Genomic DNA, 20867 nt, shown 5'->3' with positions numbered 1-20867 from the left:
CATTTTGCCCCTTTCATTGGCCCTTACTAAGAAAGGATCATCAGGCCAATTAGGCTGCTTAGCCTTACACAAAATGCCAAACATTTGGTGTGAATGTGAATGATGAGAGCGAGGTCGCATGTGATCGCAGCAGTGAATAGAAATGGGAGGATTCATTTCTGGGGCATAAGAATGCTTTCATTTGCGCTCATACTGTATTTTGTCTTTATTTACTGTAATGCAGAATATGGCACTTTTTACTGCAGTATGAGGGGAAGATGGCTGTTTTTTTCTTGTAATCCGCCAGTTGTTGCCGCGCCATGGTCACCCTTACCCGGAAGAATAGATTGCGCCATTTCATAAAGCAAAATCACCAAGCACCATGGATTAGTTGATCTTGAATTCTCTCACGGCTGCTCGATTCGCATGGTGTTCCGCGTACCTGACAGCCTGCAGTTTAAACTGTGCTTCGTAAACGTGTCTCTTCGTAGGTGCCATTTTTGGGACGTTGTTTTGTACAATGCACGTACCGGCACCAACTGAGGGCGTGCCTTTAGCCTGCCCTTTCATGCCCCGCTTCCCACGTTAACGTCTGCATGCTGTCCTCAGTTACGTCCGTCTTTCCTCTATTTAAGCAGCGTGTCGGCACGACATCAGTCAGTCAAGTGGCCTTCACTCATCGAAGCCACAGAACAGCAGTCCATTTTGGAGATAATTTAAGACTTTTAAGTGCACCTTATTGTTGTGAAAATATGGTACAGTATTTACTCTTTTCAAACCACTACACGTACATTCAGCATGTGCTTCGACAATTCCTACTTGGGCTAAATGAGGGCTTGGGTACCCGAAATTAGGTCTGAGCTTTTCTACTACTATTTTAATGTATATGAAGATGCCGATTTGGTGCCGTGTGCGAACATCTAAACAGGAAGTAGCCTAGTGCCTTATTGCACTGGCTGGAATGTAAAGTACATCGCAGCTCGGTAATGTATGTGCCACTGTTTCAAGGAATTGCGTTGCTTATTATGGTGAAGCAGGAAGAGGAGATGAGCAGCAGGATCTGGGGGAGTTGATGCTCCTCCGTGAGCTACACCTGGTAGCGCGGCGATGTCACCAAATGCTGCTCGGAATTGAACATTTTTCACTTCGGGTGCACCTGCCGCACCCGACTCGCGCGCTGTGAGCCTCCAAGTGACGGTTCTGCACAATGTACGCACATTCACAATGGATGAGTTGGTCGACAGCGCGCGGCGCTGTGCTAAATGCAGTGTCAAAGGGCCTTAAGAGAAATGTCCACACAAAACCTTGGGCAAGACAAGAAAATAGAGTTCTGTGTTGGCAACAGCTTTTCCTAATCCTCACCCCTAGGCTATATTGTGCAGTCAAGCAGGCTATTACATGGCAACAATTGGGGGTGGGGTTGGGGGGGTGCTGGAGCCCAACACCTGGTCGTCTCCTATTCTGGCCCTTCAGTGGCAGCTGACTGTACAGTCTCACAGCCAGGTGGCCCTCCTTCAATGACATTAGCTAGTCACTCCAGGGTTAATCAGGAGCCTGCCATCATCCAGCGGGCACAGATCGAGTTCTATTCAGAATCGGGCTTTTATTGGAAAGCGGGATGATGTAGACCATGGGTTTATAAAACAACAACAAAAACAACAATTCAGCTGAAGATCCCTGACACAGAGCCCGGGGACTCAAAATGATCTTGGGGGCGGAGTTTGGGCCTATTAAAATTGTGGAATAAGTTGGGTGCACCGCCTTGACTGGCTCAAGCGAAGACTGTGGCACGTCAACTGTGCATCCTGCAGATTACAATGGACCTTTTCATGGGTTGACAAAAACAGATGGAGGAGAGGGAAGTGCTATACATCCACACAGACGGGTGATGATGCAGGGGGAGGGAGAGTGGATCTTGTCAAAGTCGGCACTCGGCAGATACAAAAACAAGTGGGTGTAGCTTGAGCGTCCATGCTATATCAGCCTGCACAAAGGCCAATTCCAAAGACCCCTCGTTTGGAAATCGGAGGATAAATAAGGCTCATTTGAATAAGAAAAAGGCATAGATTTGTACCCAAATCATCAATAGTAATTAGAGGCTATACATAACTAATGAAGAAGTGTACACTGCATTAGGCTACATTGTGTATCAAAACATACAACGATGAATGCACATATATTGAAAGCACAAAGTGATCTCTGAAGAATGAATCCATTCAGCTAAGCTTATAAAAACAGAACTTTTTTTTTTTTGCTTATAAAAGAGATTTGCATCACTTTCAAGATATCATAACATCAACATGAGTGTTGGTGTATTTGCTGCAACAAGCTACAAGTCTGCTGCAGAGATGAGACGACAAGATTTGGTCATTATGTCAGCACTGCTCCTTCAGCTACCATTTGAAAACGAAATAGCCTATGAATATTAACACATCAAAGGTAGATTTCTGTCTGAAGAGGCTGACAATGCACAGCAATGCATACTTAAATTGTTTTGTTTGTGTTATGGCTTTGTCTGCCCTGTATTGTCTGTCAATACAGAAAATTCCATTTTGCGCAGAGATGCAAATGCTTCCAGGCACGAGGACACTCTGCAGAAGAGAACAATTGCCTGAGGCCAGCCAGGGAGCAGACACTGCCTTTGAACCTTTTAAACAGGCATTAATGTGCAACTTATAAATAATCAACTAATTCCTCCTTTTAAAAAATAACAACCAATTAAGTCTGTGCTATCAAAAGCAACGCAGCCTTAGTTGCATTGAAGAGGAATCTCATCACCTGCCAAAATGGACCAAGAAGCCCAATAATGTCACAAGGTGACCTACTAGAGTTCCAAAATCCCAAGGCCACATCAGGGACCGAAAGATTCCACTGCAGAATGATGAGTGACATTTCAGTGACATTTCCCAGCAGCATTTGACGCGGCGCAGAAATATCTCTGGATATGCTTGAATGTGACACCAACGTTGGGGATGCAGGTTCTTTCAGGGGCTGGCCTGAGCTCAGCGGCTGGTGATGAGGAGGCTGGACTCTGGGAGATAGAATGGTAATCACTGGAGCACAGATAATGGATGATTGAAGGCTCTTTCTACGCCGCTGTTGGATTTCAATATCAGAGAGGCCCTAGAATTGGGATTCTTATCATGGGCGGTGCGTCAAACAAAGGGGAGCTGAGTGTGAAATATGGGGTCCAACTCAGGCACACGACCATGGCGATTAGCACAAGGATAAAAAAGGCAGCCCAAACAAAAGGGGGGCAGCTTTAGCTGGACAAAAGGCTGTCCGCCGCCTTGTAACAAGAGACACCGAAGGGAAAAGGGACATAATAGGCACCAGGGTGTACTTTGGTGGTAAAAATGGGGACAAGACAAGAGTTTGGTGAGATGGCTGGAAGTGTGGCGGAATAGCGTCAGAGCCTAATGTTTCAAAAGTCTTCCAGACTCCCTGCTTCTGAGGAGGAATAAAGGACCAGCGGGAATGAAATGCAATACACCCCGAACTCAAAGCCATTCATACCCATCCAAATAAACACACAGGACATCGCACGTGCCCACACACAGATATACACACACACACACACACACACACACACACACACACACACACACACACACACACACACACACACACACACACACGAATGCATACACTGGCATAAGGGCTCGTCTCTTCTGAATCCATCACATGCACAAAAAACTACAACAAGATGATTCGCTTTTATCCCTGAATTCCAAGTGCTCCTGCTTGCCAGCAAAGCCCATTAACCCTCCCTTCGAGGACCTGAGACAAAAGAGAGGAAAACAAAACGTAACTAATCAATGAGAACGCATTCACTTTGGATTGCGTGTGTGACTGTGTGCAACTGGGAGAGTGTGTGTGTGTGGAAGGGGGGGGGGGAAACCTGAGAGGGTTAACAGCTTTTGCTTTAGTGTAGCAGTGGCTGCTACAGGGCGGAGAAAGAAAGTTCATTAATTAAACAGGGCTAGGGGAACAGATGGAATGGTTAGCTGGGTTATGGCTGCTAATCACTTCAACTGGACAGACATGTCGTAGCATCCACGCTCCGAGTAGCATAACACCACGAGTACAGTATAGGGTCAGCAAATAATTATCATCAGCATAGTGGTTATTCAGAGAACCATTTAATAATTGTAGGCAATATTTAAAATGAATTCAAAAAGGAGTATCATGGAAACTAAATTAAACTCTCTGTAATTTGTTGTGTCCCGTTTAAAAAGAGGATACGGCATTTGCAAACTAAAAGGCATACTGGATTATGAGGTGCACCTTCAACGAATGGCCTATTTTATAATTTTTTTCATTCATTGGGCGCATTGCATTATAAGACGCAGTCTACAATCCATCCACTAGACGGAGCTCCGCTCAAGGACAACCCAACAGATCGATCAGATGTCAGTAAAACCTATTTTATAAAGCAGCGACACAGTTCACTTAACCAACAGCAAGTTATAACATTGACTCGTTAACGTTGAACTCTTTTGCCGCTGTTCTATTTCCGTGTTCAACTGCGTAACCGATCGCCTTAAGTTTGACCTCTGCATAGTCAGCATGTCTCGAGCAAGGAGCCATTTTGGGGTTGAAATATTACCGTAATGACCATACAGAAGGCGCATCGGATTTTAAGGCGCGCTGTGAGCTTTTAAGAAAATGGAAGGCCTTTTAGTGCGGAAAATACTGAAAGTTGAAAGGTTCACTCCCTTTCGTAAGAAAAATTGTAAATGTACACAGTAGTTGTATAGTATATAATAATTTGCCACTCAATAAGTGTAAATAGCTCACCTTTGCATATACTGAAATCACAATACAGTTCTTATTGGAAATTCCCATTACAAAATATCATTCTCTGTTACCTAGCACAAGAAACACGATCTACAAGTATTGCACAAGATTGTTTAGACGACATGGGGCTTAGTAGCTAACGTGGTCACGCAGTCTAAAAATCATTTTGAACCAAATCCGTACAACATGCTGCAACGCTCTACACAACAGTCTCTGGACCATAGAGAGCTACAACAACAATGGTGGTATACACAATGAAAATGTTCTTTTTAATTGCTATGCACTGTACCCCCACCCGCTTTGTGACTACCCATTACTGTACTCATGGTGATTTACAATATGTTACATATGGATTTTTCGTTTCAGATAAACATACAATTAACTTCGTAAGATTTAGATGGTCATTTCACATGATTCCTACCAGTGAAATGTAGCATTTGCTTGCATCAGAGATAAGACTGAAGCGGATAGAACCGCTTAAGACATCTCCAAGTAACATTCTGGATGGCTTGAAACATCCACAAGAGAAGAAATGGTGGTGGAAATCCTCGACTAGACTAAACTAGGGAAATCAAAACGAAATATGTCAGTAATGGCCAGTTAAAGAGAGCATTTTTTTGGGAACACCCTTGGTTTTACAAAGCGGACAAACAAGGCATGCGAAATATGGTGGCATGTCTCTTAAAAAATATATTGTTAACTTTAATCTCACTGACACCCTGTCTGTGTTTAATCTTGCGGGGGCACAGAGAAATGGATTCGACACAAAACTGGCAACATGCTCATTGCCACTTTACAGCGGACAAATGGACAGATGTCAGACATGAATGGATAACAGACGGACATAGGAGGGGAGGTGCAACAAGGAGGAGCTTCAAGTTTAAAAATCTAGAGTGCATCATATTTGGGATTGCATTTGTGATACACATTTTTTTACTGTAAAATAAGTAAATGCAGTGCCAGCCCAAGCTTGGTTTCCATACACAGTATTTTAAGCAAGCAAACCAACAAGGTTCACAACAGTTTGACATCAGCTGTGTGTGCGCGATAACACAAACAGGGCTGTGTGTGTCCCTGTGGTTGGTCTGGCTCTATGCCTGCTTTACCTATGTTTAAAGGGGATGGGCGCATGACCCTCAAGATGAGCTGGGCTTGGCCCCCGGGGCTCTCAGGGTATAGGACCTATGTGGTGGACGTGTGTGTGCGTGCAAGTAGGTGGGGGGGGGGGTGTTTAGGGAAAAAAAATGAGTAATGCTATGAGTCATTCTGCATTAGCAGCAGGGGAGAGAGAGACAGACAGAGGAGGGAGTGGATACAAGGGGGTGTGGGGAGAGAATACTTTTGCATGTTGTATGACGCTAGACGCCATATGCCATCCGAGCTGGGTTGCCTCCTGTGTCAGGGCTCTTGGTTTGACAGCCCCCCACTATCCACAACATCCCCCACAATCTCTTTACATGACCAATTCGTTCCCATTTTGCACTAAAAGCACCTTCCTGCTTGGCCTATGAAGGTTCCAGCAATAGTCTTAGATATTGCGTCGTCGGTTGTGCAAGGTTGTGTTGCGTATTTGAGGAAGGGGGTGGGTTGGTCAGGTGGTACTCAGTGATCTGAACACATCGGACATTGTCATGAGTCGCGGCAGGAACAGCTGGTCAGCTGGAGAGAAAGGCGAGGGGGGGAAGGGATGAAGAGGGGGGGAAACTGAGAGGCAGTGCGCTACACTGATAATGGGATTAGGTTAAAACATTCAGTGGGGGGGGTGTGAAGAAAAAAAACTCCCACCCGCACTCCCACAAACACGCACAGCTCTCTCAGTAGCTCCCCAAATGCGGCATAAACTTTCAACCACCCAATCAACGCCCAGGGCAGCCACTATGACCAACCAAAGGAAAGAAGCTCTGAGTGTAACATATTAATCCCATCATTTGCATAAGACTGTTTTAATATTGGAATGTTTTCTGTCTAGACTGGGACAATTTCTGACACATCATAGGTCATCTGCCCTGCTTTTGAATAAACAGGAAGTTCAGTTTTTAGACACACGTCAAATGAGAGCACTGAGTGGGCCCGGCATATAGTGGACTAGCACTTGGCACCTCACTGTGCCCACTGGAGCACTGCATACTCCTCAGCGATATAAATTGCCTTGTATTATCCATGAGACTGCATACAGTTATGGCACAACAGCTGGCAAATTAGACCGATCAACGGTGCTTAATAATTCATGTGAGACAACACTAACATGACAGATCCTATTCATGACACCCTATCAGGCATACAAGCCACTTTCATCTGCGCTAGGTGAGGAATCTTGGCAGTAAACAACAGAAAAAGCCTGTCGTCGTCACATATGCCACACAGAGGGATGGATGGAACAAAGGGGATCGCAGAAGGAGTGTGAGAATATGTCATTGTGAATGAAGTTGATTGCAATAATTAGAATGACTTTCGGGTGAGGGGGTGGGGGGCATTAACAGCATACTCAGGAGTGCATGAGGGAGGTCATATTTTCAATCCACATTTATTGCTATAATTTAAATCTTTTCAGAGCGTTATGTGCCCAAGTGGGACCGGTGAGGGATCATGGCAGACTTCGCCCGCTTTCTGGTTACCAGTGAAAAGACCCAAACTGCTCATAATCTCACAAATAAACACACACGCACACATCCACACAACAAGGGAGACACACCAAAGAGCCTGGCTCGCATGACTGGTGAAGGGCAGAAACAGATTATGGCTATTGATCAGTGCCTGGAGATGGTCTGCGCCGGTGTGTGTCGCATCAGAGGATTTGGGGGGGCATGGGGGGACTGTGAGCAAAAACTATTGATTCTATCCAATAGCGAGGCGATGTCTCTGAATCAAGGTCAGCTCTGTACTGTCTCACCTATTAGAAACTTGCCGTCATACATCAACATTTTTTTACCATTAGCAATACTGAGACACTGAGAGATGGAGAGTGCTTGTCGAAGAGAGGAATGAATCTTGAGCTGCTGTATGAGGACATTATTCTCGCGACACGGGTGACACAATACGTGGCAGTAGACAAGGCAGGAACGCTGAGTTGAGGTGACGCAATCAAACGTGTCATCTCTTTCAAGTGAACACTTCAGACATTTTTTTTTTGCATGCCACTCCTTAAAAGAGCCTTTAAATGTGATTCACTTATACTCAATTGCTGCTGAAATGATGGAAATGTGGTCTAATAAAAGCAAACGTCTTGCGGTAATGGGCATTCAAAAAGAACTGCAAAAGGATGGACGAGACAGACAATACACACAAACAAACCCAAAAGGCAGACCAGCTGCATTTTCCATCAGTCACCTAAATAATAGATGAAACATTATGAGTTGTCAGTGAGAGACTTGTTATATGAATTCAATGATTTCATCTTGACGGACAACATTGACGCAAATTAAAACAGACATTCAACAATGGACGCTGTACAAAAACTAGTTGAGATTCCACAGAAGGAAATAGATGACAGAAGATATGAGCAGAAATTGAGTGCAGTGTGTGTGTGTGTGTGTGCGTGTGTGTGTGTGTGTGTGTGTGTGTGTGTGTGTGTGTGTGTGTGTGTGTGTGTGTGTGTGTGTGTGTGTGTGTGTGTGTGTGAGAGTTGCATTTGAAAACCCTCACATGGCTTATCTGTGTCTGTATTTTCGGAAAAATGTTGCCGGTGGTCATTTTCGATATCAAATCCTATTAGACTGAGAGATCCTGGGAGTGTTACCGCAGACTGTTGGAGTCCTCTCCAGCCTTGATACGGTGCGAGAGAGGGGAGCCACAGCGTCATACTGGCCTTTTATCAAGACACATGGGGGTCATATAGCTTCTCTTTGAAGAAATATTCAACTAATTACCTTGGAGAGTGGCCTCACAGCCAGAGAGCAGTCTGTGGAGTGTTAAAGCATTGTGTCGGGGTAAACTAAGGATGAGGATTTTGCCGGAAAAGGCTTGGACCATTGTTCGAACGGGAAAGATAAAAGAGTTGCGTTTCCAAAGAAGATAGAAAAATGCACACTGGTACAGGAAAGAGCAAAAAGCCGGGAAACAGAAAACTGCAAATGAGAAAAGAAAAAAACGCATGTGATACCTATGGCTTAGTTTTATGCTACACATTGACATCATCAAACCCAAGTATTCATGACTTCCCTTCTCCTCAGACAAACAGCAGAAGGACAAGCAGAAACTGGCAGTGTGCTGAGTGCGCCTGGCACACTCATTCAGCACGTCTCTTGGACAGCGCCATGCCTGCCTGGCAGCTTATCGGCACCAGAACTCCAGAGGCTTATCCCCTCTCATTATACATCATGACGTCGTGCTGTCTGCTTCTCTGCTAAGGAATGCCAGGTAAGACCTTTTGCGGACCGGAAAGGCCTCAGTACTGCTCCGGCACTCCCCTGAGGCTTCTGGAGGCAGGCAGATTGCGGTAGACTCCTCCTCCTGACGCTGAGAGACACACAGGGCTAATTCTCTTGGCGTCGGGTAACAGACATCTGTCACTCAGGACGCCCCCAGGAATACAAAGACACGGCCTACTCGAAACAATGCGGGGACCAGAGGATGTGCAACAGCGTATACATACTTACGCATTCAACTGTAAATTCACACATGAGACAGTATGAAATTGATCTCAGCTTGAATGAAAAAATTGACAAGACAACATGATATTTTTACGACGCTTTTACCCCAAATGACATTGCATTGGGGGAGGTTTCTATAGCAACCGCCAGAGGGGCAGCGGGGCTCTGGTGAGGCAGTGCTGTACATGCTGTCCGAGAAGGAGCAGGGTGTTATTAGAGATCAGGTTTCGCCCTCCAGGGGCCATCTCGACCCTTTTACCCCACCACCCCCTGCAAACTCCCTTCCCAATCCAGTGCTGCTGGCATTCACATGCTAATTTGTCTCCAATGCCGATTACGTTGCCTTTAAACCAACTGACAACTACAGCTGGAGTCAAGCTCTTAACGGCACACTGTTGGGTGGCGTGGATGGAAGGATGAGAGCAAGCTTGTCTGTGCGCGTGCGGGAACATTTGTTGATGTGGCTCTCATTCGGGGCCTCCTTGTGCTCCATAAAAATGATAGTAATAGATGATGACGAATCATCTGCGCTCCTACGACAAACAGGTCCATACAACCTCCCATGCTGCTCCAGGCTGTGCAACAGAGCTTGGCTTAATAGCTGTATGCAAATCAACCAGCCAATAAAGATCCATGTCGGCGCGCAGCTGTGTACATTGGCTGGCGTGACAAGCAAGCCACATGTCTCAGGAAATGTACTCAAACTTGTGTCGCTTGTGTCATTGAACATATAATCTCTTTGGTCTTATGTATAAATCAAAAGCCACCCAAATCTACATTCACGCACGGCCTGAATACTTGGACATGCTTTGATAATTATTCAGAGAAATCACGATAAAAAACATGTGTAGTTAATCTGATGCAGGCATCTCAGGTGTGTGAGGGTGACAAATAAAGCTTCAGCACTATGAAGAAAAGGATACAAACTCTGGTAAAGAGTCAGCCGGGATTTGACAGCTCTGCTGGCATTGATGCAAGTGGCCCGCACTAAGCTTGGCAGCAGCTTCCCATTGATGATGGCACCATTAAATAGAGGCCCAAAGAAGGGAACCTGAGAAAATTAATGAGGGGGGGAAAAAAAATTGTAACGCGACGTATTTTAACGTACGTGTCGATCTGAAGTGAATTTAATTAATTCCCTGACACAGCATAAGACCCAAAAATAAGGCTGATTAAAAAAATCATACTCTGACCGTTTTTCCATCTGTTTAAGGAGAGAGGCACCAACAATTAACTGGATGTCACCTAACTACGCACGACAGCCGCACACATTGAATGAGAATCAACGCATGCTAAAAGAAATTAAAATGACAATCGATACTTAACAATGCCCCCATATTGAGCGAAACAACAAATACAAAGCGACAATAAGCATTTTAGCGGCTGTGTGCGAGTGTGTGGGCACACGCGTCTGCTCATGCAGGCCCTTAATCACTGAGGCCCAATGGTCATTGACCTGGAAGTTGACGGGAATGTCAAAGTCCCTCCTAAAGGTCCTGCTGTCTTCAATTTGGTCATTTAAGGAGCATAATAGCAAGTCAGATTATATAACAAAGGGATTTAGAGATAATTAACTTATTTGTCACAAAACTACTGTGAAACCTGAGTTGGTCCCATAAAATTGCATTTTTTTTAATTTAAAAGTACAAAGTGCCTCTCCTCTCTTGTAGTCCTTTGTTGAAAAAATGTCTTTCTTTGACTGCTTTTAAATAAACTGTAGACCTCAGTGTATTTAAAGAATTTAAAATCCAAAGTACATTTAAGAGGCACATGCATGCCTTCGTTACATCTCATGAAATGAGGCTGTAATTTCTTTTTATTTAAGCCCCCTCCCCAAATAAAAATTTGACACACTCCCCTCCCAAAATATTGCAACAGTGAGTCAAAAAGGGCTGTAGGTTAAAAAAATCAAACAACAATTTAGCATTAGCATTCCATGTCATGGAATATAAATACACAACACATTTCTAAGTGAGTAAAAGTACTGGGGGCAGCCCGGTAGCAGCTCCGGCCTCCCTGTGTGGAGTTTGCATGTTCTCCCCCGGACCTGCGTGGGTTTTCTCCGGGTGCTCCGGTTTCCTCCCACATTCCAAAAATTGTCCCTGTGTGTGAGTGTGAGCGTGGATGGTTGTTCGTCTCTGTGTGCCCTGCGATTGGCTGGCAACCGATTCAGGGTGTCCCCCGCCTACTGCCCGGAGACGGCTGGGATGGGCTCCAGCACCCCCCGCAACCCTAGTGTGGATCAAGCGGCTCGGAAGATGAATGAATGAATGAATGATAAAAGTACTGGAGAAGGTAAAGTTGAATATCTCATTAGGAATCTTAGTCTTCGATGATGCTTTTCCTGGCTTTCACTGCAACTTGTCTGTTGCTGTCTGGTTGGGAGGGTTACTCTTTCAGTATCCTCCTTAACAGGTAAAATTCATTCTCTATATGGTTTAAGTTTGGAGAATAACTTGGCCAGTTCCAGTTTTTGCCTGATTAATTCCTTCGTTGTTTTGGGTTCACTACGTGCAATAGGGACATTTCAACAAGTTTTCAACAAACATTGAACCTTGAGGTTAAAATATGTGTGACTAAAGCCAGCATCATCGGACATCGCCTTTGTTTTGGTTGCCGCTTGATAAGCATGCCTGCTCATAGTTGGATGTATTTGATGCCTCTTTTCCTGTTAATCATCTCACACGATTTGGAAACGGTGTTGTTTCCTTTTTTAAACAAATAGGTTTTGTACAACCAGAGAATACATGACAAACTATTTTGTGGAATCACAGCCGCGTTTTTCGACCACTTATCTTTCTCATGCTATCACACAAATCCTGAGTGTTACATAGTGTAATACAAAAAACATTGCTGTTCCATCAGGCAATATCTTGTCGCTTCGTGACCTTTAGAAATTGTCAATGTGGATAGTTTGTTAAAACAAAAGAAAACCAAAAAAAAAGTCATATTTTTATTGTGAGGAAATGTTCATATGCCGCAGATGCTCTTTACTACCTCCTATAGTCTCGGAGAATATTGACGGTGAGCATACCCCAAACTTTACTGACCGCCTCTTCGCTCTCAAAACTGAAAAATGTGCTCATGTAAAGTATTTGGCGCTTGCATAATGGTTACTTCCAAGTGCGTGTATTGTTGTTAAAATGTTTCTCACCTGTGGTTTCTTCATGATTTGGATGAAATACATGTTGTTCTCCATTGGGTAAATGACAATCAACACGTCTCCAAAATCCGTTGGAATGATGCCACGCCGATAATCCCTGGTGTGCTCTGACCACACGATGTGCACCTCGTCATTTCCAAGGTGACGAAGCTGCCAAACACACACAATCAGACTAATCAAGAGTCTGGCGACCGTATGTAATTTTCCTCCGACAGCGATGATGATGATAACAAGAAATATGTTGGAGGATTACGGAAAGCTGTTGGGTTTATCCAATCGATTTTTTTCGGCCATCCTGAGAAACCCCAAAAGTGGACAGAAACGCAGTGGTGAGGGTAGCCCATATTGTTCATATATGACAGAGTCGCGGTGTTTTCATTTGATGGTATATAAGCTTGCATTCAAACATTTTATATGTCTGTGTAGTGTATATGTTTTTTTTCCCTCTTGAAAGCATTTTTATTATACTACAGAAAATAAATAATGTGGCAGGTGCAAGAGCAAATACAGCGTATATCATTAAATTACAAACTTTGAAAACAATATATTAAATAGGGGTCTGGACTCAGACCCTTTTATTGTGTTTTCAACATGCATTCAATTTGAAAAGCAAAAATGCACAAAATTGAGCATTTTAAAACCAATAATTCAAATCCCATTAACTTCCCCAACAGACATTAAATTGCCTCCCATTTCCACTCTATTCACAAAAATAAATGAAAGCAGGCAGGACAAGAGTGTACACTTAAAGAACAGGAAATTGACTGACACTGCTTTCAATAAGGTAAACAGCTTCATCCAAAGTTGAATCAACACAGCTACATTATATTCTCGGACAAAGTGTAGCGCACATATTAGCTGGTCATCCACTAACTCCTCTGTTTATGGGGTATCATAGACGCTGAAAATTAAGACTCTGTTCAGTTGAAAACATCTGCCAATGTACCGTGGGCTTAATGAGCCATTAGAAAACATGCCCATGCCACCAAAAATGCAATTAGTGCATTCTATTGTAAGCCCTTAATTATGGTAATTCTGTCGTCTTAAACAAACGCACGGCATGCTGATTACTGTTCACCAATTCAGGCGGCCGATCCAAGGATCCGCAGGTAGAAACCAAGTCAGTCACTGGGACAATTTCACGGAAATGCTGAAGATGCATTTGGTGCTTACAATTAACACTGGGATGTTAATTTGGGTTAAGATATTAGCATTTGGATGAGCTGCATCGCAAGTTTAATGAGGATGCTTACCCTGCAAACAGTTGGCTACTTGCATCTTTGTTAATCACGTCCAAATGTGTGACTTTATCTCTCTCTCTCTCTCTAGAAATGTAAAGTCAAAGGCTGCTATCCAATTAGTTGTCTTTGACCTCCCACCTAGTTGGTGGGCCTCAACACGATGGATAAAGCAGGCGAGAGGACCTCAGAAGACTCGTGGCTACTCATATTAATAAAAAATAATAATAAATTTAAAAAGAAAAACCTTTGGTGGCCCATTTAAGCTGTGGTGCCTTGGGGAGATTCACACATAAACCATAACACACGCACACACGCGCACGCACACACACACACGGTCTGATCCCAACTCTGCAAGTTGCTTCTCTAACCATATTACCGAGGCCAGCTGCTACTGCTGCAGCCTGCACTGCGCAACAACACACAATTGGATTGAGGAGTTTGTTATCCCAATTCGCCATCCCCCCCTTTTCTGTAAGCTGTTTGCTTTGACCTGCCGCATCCTTTTCTACCCACAGAACAACCCGAAGTATGGCTTTGGCCACGAGCAATAAAGTGGGTGCTGCTGGACTAAAAGTGTTATTTTTAAATTGACATGGAAAACATCCCACCCAGACAGCGATGAAGCACATTTCTCATTCCAATTCTTCTTTCCGTCTTCACTTCCCACTGCCCCCCCCTCACACCTTTCGGAAACATTTGAGTGTGCATCAAGCCAACCATTGTCTATATAGCCTGTGGATGGTGTTGCGACTTGGAAAAGATGAGCATATGCAATTATAGCATTTCGGATAGTGAAATGGATTTAGAGCGGCAGCAAAATGCACTGGAATTTCCTTTTTGCCCTAAACTAGCAATACTTTTATGAAACTATGTTTTGCAGCCGATAAGCACAGTTTCAGTATGGGTGTGGAATTTTGAAGTGGTTATTGGTGAAACAGGGTCTGTGGAGGACTGGAGTGGCATTGGCTATGGGGAGGCCTGATTAATTTCCCTTCTCAGCATGGCATCGTATGAGAAGATTGGCAGCATGGGCAGGGGCCTTTGCGGCTCATTTCTTTGCGCTAACTGTTCCTTGTGTACTACAGTCTCAAATCCTACGGCAGAACTCAATTGATCGCTCCTGTGGAGGCAGCAGGAATTGGATAAAAGGATCCTGCTGGCATCCGTCCGGCGCCTGCTCGAGCAGGGAGAGATAATGGGTGAATCCAGGCCCTGGTCACAGCACACAGAGTGGGGGATCAGGGAATAGCAGAATCGTAGTCATTACCACAGCGACAAATGCAACCCTGTTCACTCGTGGGCTCGCTACACTCTCCTTGTCATGTCTGTTTGCCAGGGTCACTAATAAATGGTCACGCTCTGGAGTCACACCTCCTGATCACAGCTTAACACTGAACTGAAGGGGGAAATATATATATACACACACTCCGGTGTATATATACAACACACACACACACACACACACACACACACACTTTCATCGAAGTTGGGACTTTATGTTTAACAAATAAAAATTTAATTTGAATATATTACAAGTACAATATATTTAATCTTGAAACTGATAATTTATATTGTTTTTAGCAAATAATTATTAACTTGGAATGGTCGCAACGTGTTCCAAAAAAAAAAAACTGGGACAGGTGGGAAAAAAAAAACATTCCACAGGCGAACAGGCTAACTGGGAACAGGTGGGTGCCATGATTGGATATAAAAAGAGCTTCTCTGAATTGCTCAGTCATTCACAAGCAAAGATGGGGCGGCGTTTACCTCTTTGTGAACAACTATGTGAGAAAATAGTCAAACAGTTTAAGGACAATGTTCCTCAACATACAATTGCAAGGAATTTAGGGATTTCATCATCTATGGTCCAGAGCATCATCAAGAGATTCAGAGAATCTGGAGAAATCACTCCATGTCAACAGTAAGACCGAAAACCAACATGGAATGTTTGTGACCTTCGATCCCTCAGGCAGCACCGACGTCAATGTGTTAAGGACATCACCACATGGGCTCGGGAACACTTCACAAAACCACTGTCAGTAAATACAGGTTGCTGCTACATCAATCAGTGCAACTTAAAACTCGACTATGCAAAACAAATGCTTTTTGGGCTTGAGCTCATCTAACATGGACCGATGCAAAGTGGAAAAGTGCTTTGTGATCCGACGAGGTTGCATTTTAAATTGTTTTTGGAAATTGTGGCCGTCGTGTGGTCCGAGCCAAAGAGGAAGAGAAACATCTGGACTTTTATGGACGCTAATTTGAAAAGCCAGCATCTGTGATGGGGCTCTGTTAGTGCCAATGGCCTGAGTAATGTACACATCTGTGAAGGCACCATTCGCGCTAAAGGGTACATACACGTTTTGGAGAAACATATGCTGCCATCCAAGCGATATCTTTTTCATGGACGTCCCTGCTTATTTCAGCAAGACAATGCCAGATCACATTCTGCCGGTGGCTTCATAGTAAAAGAGTGCGGGTACTCGACTGGCCTGTCTGCAGTCCAGCCCCGTCTCCAACTAAAAATGTGTAGCGCATTTTGAAGTGAAAATTACGACAATTGAGACATCAGACTGTTGAACAGCCGGAACTGTGCCTCAAGCTAGAATGGGAAAAGAATGCCACCTGCAACGCTTCAAGAATTTGTGTCTTCCGTTCCCGAACTTTTATTGAATGTTGTTAAAAGAAAAAAATGATGTAAGACGGTGGTAAACACGACTGTCCCAGAATTTTTGGAACATGGTGCGGTCATAAAATTAAAAGTTATTGATTAGTTGTGAAAACAATTACATTTATCGGGTTTGAAAATTATACAGTATATCTTGTCTCTGGAGTATATTCGGTTAACTATAGGTTGAACATGATTTCCAAATCATTGATCTCTGTTTTGATTTATGTTGGATACAACATCCCCACTACATTGGAATTGGGTTTGTATATGTAAACCTAATTTGGGCAAGGGGGACAGTGTAACCATTTCACTGCATCTGACGTGCACAGTATTGTGCCAACAGTCATATAACATGACAAATTGTATTCCCAGATGTGAACACTCGGATCCGATTGACAGGCATCACTACAGACGTGAGAGGCACCTTTTTGGTGAGGCAGTCATCAGAATCAGACGGCATACGCGTAGAGACATGGAAGATGGCTTCTACAGTGGAGGTAGCATAGTAGGGAGCTGTTAGTCCTGTGCTGCCATTCCTCTGGAGGCCGCCCATAAAACCGCAGTGTGTGGCCAGATCCACCTGAGGCACATATATTTTGTATTCAACACTATCCGCCACCGCATCAGGAGGTGCATCTTTGATACAAATGTGAATGCATCTGTAGCGAGTGTTAAGACTTTTAAGACGCACCTCCCATCCAAGCCCGGAAACAAAGTCTTCATAAGCCTGGCTGCCGGCACTGTTTGACAGGATGGAGCACTTGTCTTCTTGGCCCTCGCCAATGTAGAACACAGCAATCTTGTGCGTCTCCCGACTCAAGAAAAACAAATACAATTGTTACTCTTGTCATGATAACCAAGTACAACTATTATACACATCTAAAATGACAATGAGGACAAATTTCTCAAGCTACTTATGCAACGAAAACAAATAACAAGTTTACTTGACTATTCAAAGCTAATGGCAGGAGCTGGTACAAGTTAGAAAATAATGGTGTAAAAAAATAAAATAAAATGTTACCATTGTCGAGAATCCAAATTCTTTAGTTCTCGTAAGAGTTTGGAGTTCTTCTTCAGCAAATGGAAACTTTTCCTAGTTGGCCAAAAACAGTTCAAATAATCACTTGCCCAATTCTCACAAACATTGAACAGTGTTGAAATGGATGTTGTGTGTTCAAAATAATGATTTGCTTCTTAAGGGCAAATTAGCAACTCTCGACCCTCCCCCGGCCCCCATCCAACAGTTTTGGAAAATGTGCTTAAAAACGTCATTGTGACTTGACTGTAACATATGATAAATATGATCTATTTAAAAATAAAACATCTGCAGATTCTGGCCCTTACAAGTCTAATTTGGTAGAGAAGAAACCACCTTGCCCAAGGAAAAACAACCACCCAAAGACAAAGGTGTGACATATGAGGGCTGATTCACGTGTCACGCACTTGTGGGCACATGCCTCAACTCCGCGCTGCCCTGTTAACCTTGTTAATGTCGAAAAGCGCCTCATTCATCACAAAGTGTTATGAGAACAATAAATGTCATCGCTGTAAAGTTTTTATTTTTGCAAGGTGGTTTCTTGTATATCAAATTGGAGGCGCAAGACAGGGCCAGAGAAAGCTGACTATTTTATAAATCACATTAACCCTGTAATACTGACAAGTCAAAGTCATAACAGCTGTTTTATCAAACAGGACAAAAAGTGTTGTTTTTTTTGGGGGGGGCGGGGGGATTGCAAACTCCCTCTTTTTAGGATTAATGTAAGAGGCCACAGGTGCAAACTGCAATCCCCCACAAGCTGTGTTCATGTTACGCCATCGCTATTAAGAGGTGCAAGTTTTTAATTTGCGGGTGGCACTATAAAGATGTGTCAGTGCATGGTAGACCTTTGTGTAAACAGCTGGGCGCATTTACCCGATGGAGGAAAGATTAAAGCACTCTGGTGCTTTTAAAAACTGCTCTCTTAAGAGTCACAAGCCAACAGCTGAATTACTTGCAAGAAGATGTCATGAATGCAAATGCGATATCGGCGGCCTAATGTTTCAGTTAAATGTTATTAAGTTGGAGAAGTTAAGGCTGTTAAGTACTTAAACAAGTTACATTCTTAACTCTACTTCATATGTTCATGCAAGGCTCAAGAGAGTAATTGTGACAGTCAGAATGTATGATACCATACCTTCGCTCCCAGGAGTTCATGCCAAGGTCATTCAGCAGTAGTCGACAGTAATAAAAAGGTGCCTTGGGTTCCCGGTGGGACGGTTCCCCCTGGGAGGAGGCCCGAAAGCTCACATCAGCATCCCACCTTTTCACCTGCTCCTCCTCCTGCTGAGTCTGACGAAGAATGGCACTGAGGATGGCACTTTCCTGCTCAAGGTTCATGCCCAAGGGTAAGGGGGCCGGCTGATTTAGCTTGAGTTGAGATTTGGGGAGGCATTCTGGGCTGCTCAGACCGAGATCCTCCAAAAGTTTGTGAAGATAATCGACTTCCTCCACGTCGCAGGAGTCAGGGATGGAATCGGAGACAGAGAAATGATACTTGGACGATCCTGTTGTTGGAGAACCGGGCAGATGTTTGCTATGTGCTGCAGCGGCGGTGGTGGTGGTGGGTGCAAGCGTGTGATCGAATGACTTAAAAACGCTGATATCCTCGCAGTCTTCCTGGTTTGTTGAGAATAGGATTGTCCCATCCCACGAATATTTACCTGAAATGTCACGGACAATGATGCGCACCTGTGAGGACGGGCTGGGGGGTTGACCGACAGTGGGGGTCTCTGCGGGGATCTGCAGGTAGGACACCAGTGTGGTATCATTGAAAACAAACAGCTGAAGATTGGGGCTTTTGAAGACCTCGGAGGACAGCTCGGACGACTCCACGTAAGGGTTGTCATGATTTTCGCTCACTAGGCTATGGAGGAGGGCCGGGCCTCCGTTTAAAGGATGATGTCCCAAATGATTCACCAGGTGTGTCATGACCATCCTTGCCGTCAGTGGAATCAGCTCCATGCTCCGACGCCGTTTTTCTGGCAAAGGAATGAGGACGATCTGATAAGTATACAACACATGGACCTGAAATACAAAAATACCTATGGGGAAATACCTAGCGAGGTTATTTATCATAAATGCAACGTTAACTTTAATGTGCACTTTTCAAAAGCCTTACATTTGTGTGTAGACATGCTATTATCGCTGTTACTTGTTCTAACACAGCAAAATCTCAATTATGAGTCCGAACAAAAGTGCTTTATTTCATACCCACAATAGCTTAGCCCGCACGACACTAAGTAGGTAGCATCTAATCATATGAGACACCTTTGAAAAGCCCATCGGGTCTTCGAATAATGGGCAAGTGTTTAGACTAGCCACGCACTAATGAGAACCTCCATCTTCACAGGCTACTGAATGAGACCCTACTCGGTGAATTGCATTTGTGTAAATGAATGTTTTTTTTTTTTTTACGCTCAAGTGAAAAGCATGCTGGCCTTCATTATGCATTGAGGTAGGAAAAACAAGAAGATGCACTCTTGCATCGTGACAGTGCTATCAATACCATCATCCCCCATCAAAGTGGAAAAAGCTCTTTAGAAAGCAGGCCAAGCTACATTAGAGATACGCTGGCCCCTTTTGATGTGACTTGATCAATATGAGGTGGGGGCATGAATATAACTAGGCCGGCACTCTTTGGTTTGCCCTTTTGATAGTGTTTTGTTATTTCCACTAAGACTCTGCAGCTGTGTGCCACAAAGAAAAGGTGAGCTGTAAATTCTGAGGCAGATGCTACGGTTCAAAATTCTCACATTGTTTCAGTGCACATATTGCGTGGATTTGGGCTCAAAGGGACTTTTTAGAAGTTGAGGACATGAGAGTGGGTGAGAGAGAGAGAGAGAGAGCGTGATCGAGAGGGAAATACGTTGCCTAATGGAATCACAAGGTCACAAAAATAGGAAAAATGTGACATTTTTATCTAAACTCTGTAATGGGTCTTCTTGAGGATGGGCACTAATGCAAATGTTGCATTCCCTGATTGTTGATGTCCCTTTTTTATATTTTTAATAGGATGTTGACATTTAATCGAGAAGCTCCAAATGGATGGGCTACTTAGAATGAATTCTTTCAGTGAACTTTTCTAAAGATTTTCGGGACAATGTAGTAAACTATTACATTATGTCAATGTGGTGAAGAGGCTGCCAATAAAGTGATAATATAATAATAATAATAAAGTCTGAAGCTACTATTTGATTTGTTCTTCATGCAATTCGGTAATGCCCATACAATTAGAATGTCACTAATTAATGTAAAGAGCTCCCGCAAATGCTGAACTAAATAAAAGTACGGGAGAAAAAAAAACACGACAGAATGCCCATTTTGGATTGTAAATTAGTAAACTACTTGTAAACTGTAAATACATTTATTGTTGCTGCCTAGTTCC

The 20867-nt window shown here is 43.7% G+C and overlaps 1 protein-coding gene across 6 annotated transcripts in view; it reads right to left on the bottom strand.

The window, feature by feature from the left end:
• The window catches only part of ralgapa2 (Ral GTPase activating protein catalytic subunit alpha 2), a 93998-nt gene that overhangs the window by 17812 nt on the left and 55319 nt on the right, over positions 1-20867 (bottom strand). For all 6 annotated transcript variants that reach the window (XM_052086487.1, XM_052086493.1, XM_052086489.1 and 3 more), the window contains 6 exons: positions 18618-19461; positions 17465-17536; positions 17135-17258; positions 16868-17023; positions 12523-12681; positions 10292-10419 (listed from right to left, as the gene is read on the bottom strand). In XM_052086487.1, the coding sequence (XP_051942447.1) occupies positions 10292-10419; positions 12523-12681; positions 16868-17023; positions 17135-17258; positions 17465-17536; positions 18618-19461 (1483 nt within the window). The remainder of the gene's footprint in view (positions 1-10291; positions 10420-12522; positions 12682-16867; positions 17024-17134; positions 17259-17464; positions 17537-18617; positions 19462-20867) is intronic.

This window comes from Hippocampus zosterae, chromosome 14 (assembly GCF_025434085.1).
Source record: "Hippocampus zosterae strain Florida chromosome 14, ASM2543408v3, whole genome shotgun sequence".
Taxonomy (NCBI): Eukaryota; Metazoa; Chordata; class Actinopteri; order Syngnathiformes; family Syngnathidae; genus Hippocampus; species Hippocampus zosterae.
The sequence above is the reverse complement of the archived record's forward strand: the minus strand, read 5'-3'. Positions and strand labels throughout refer to the sequence as shown.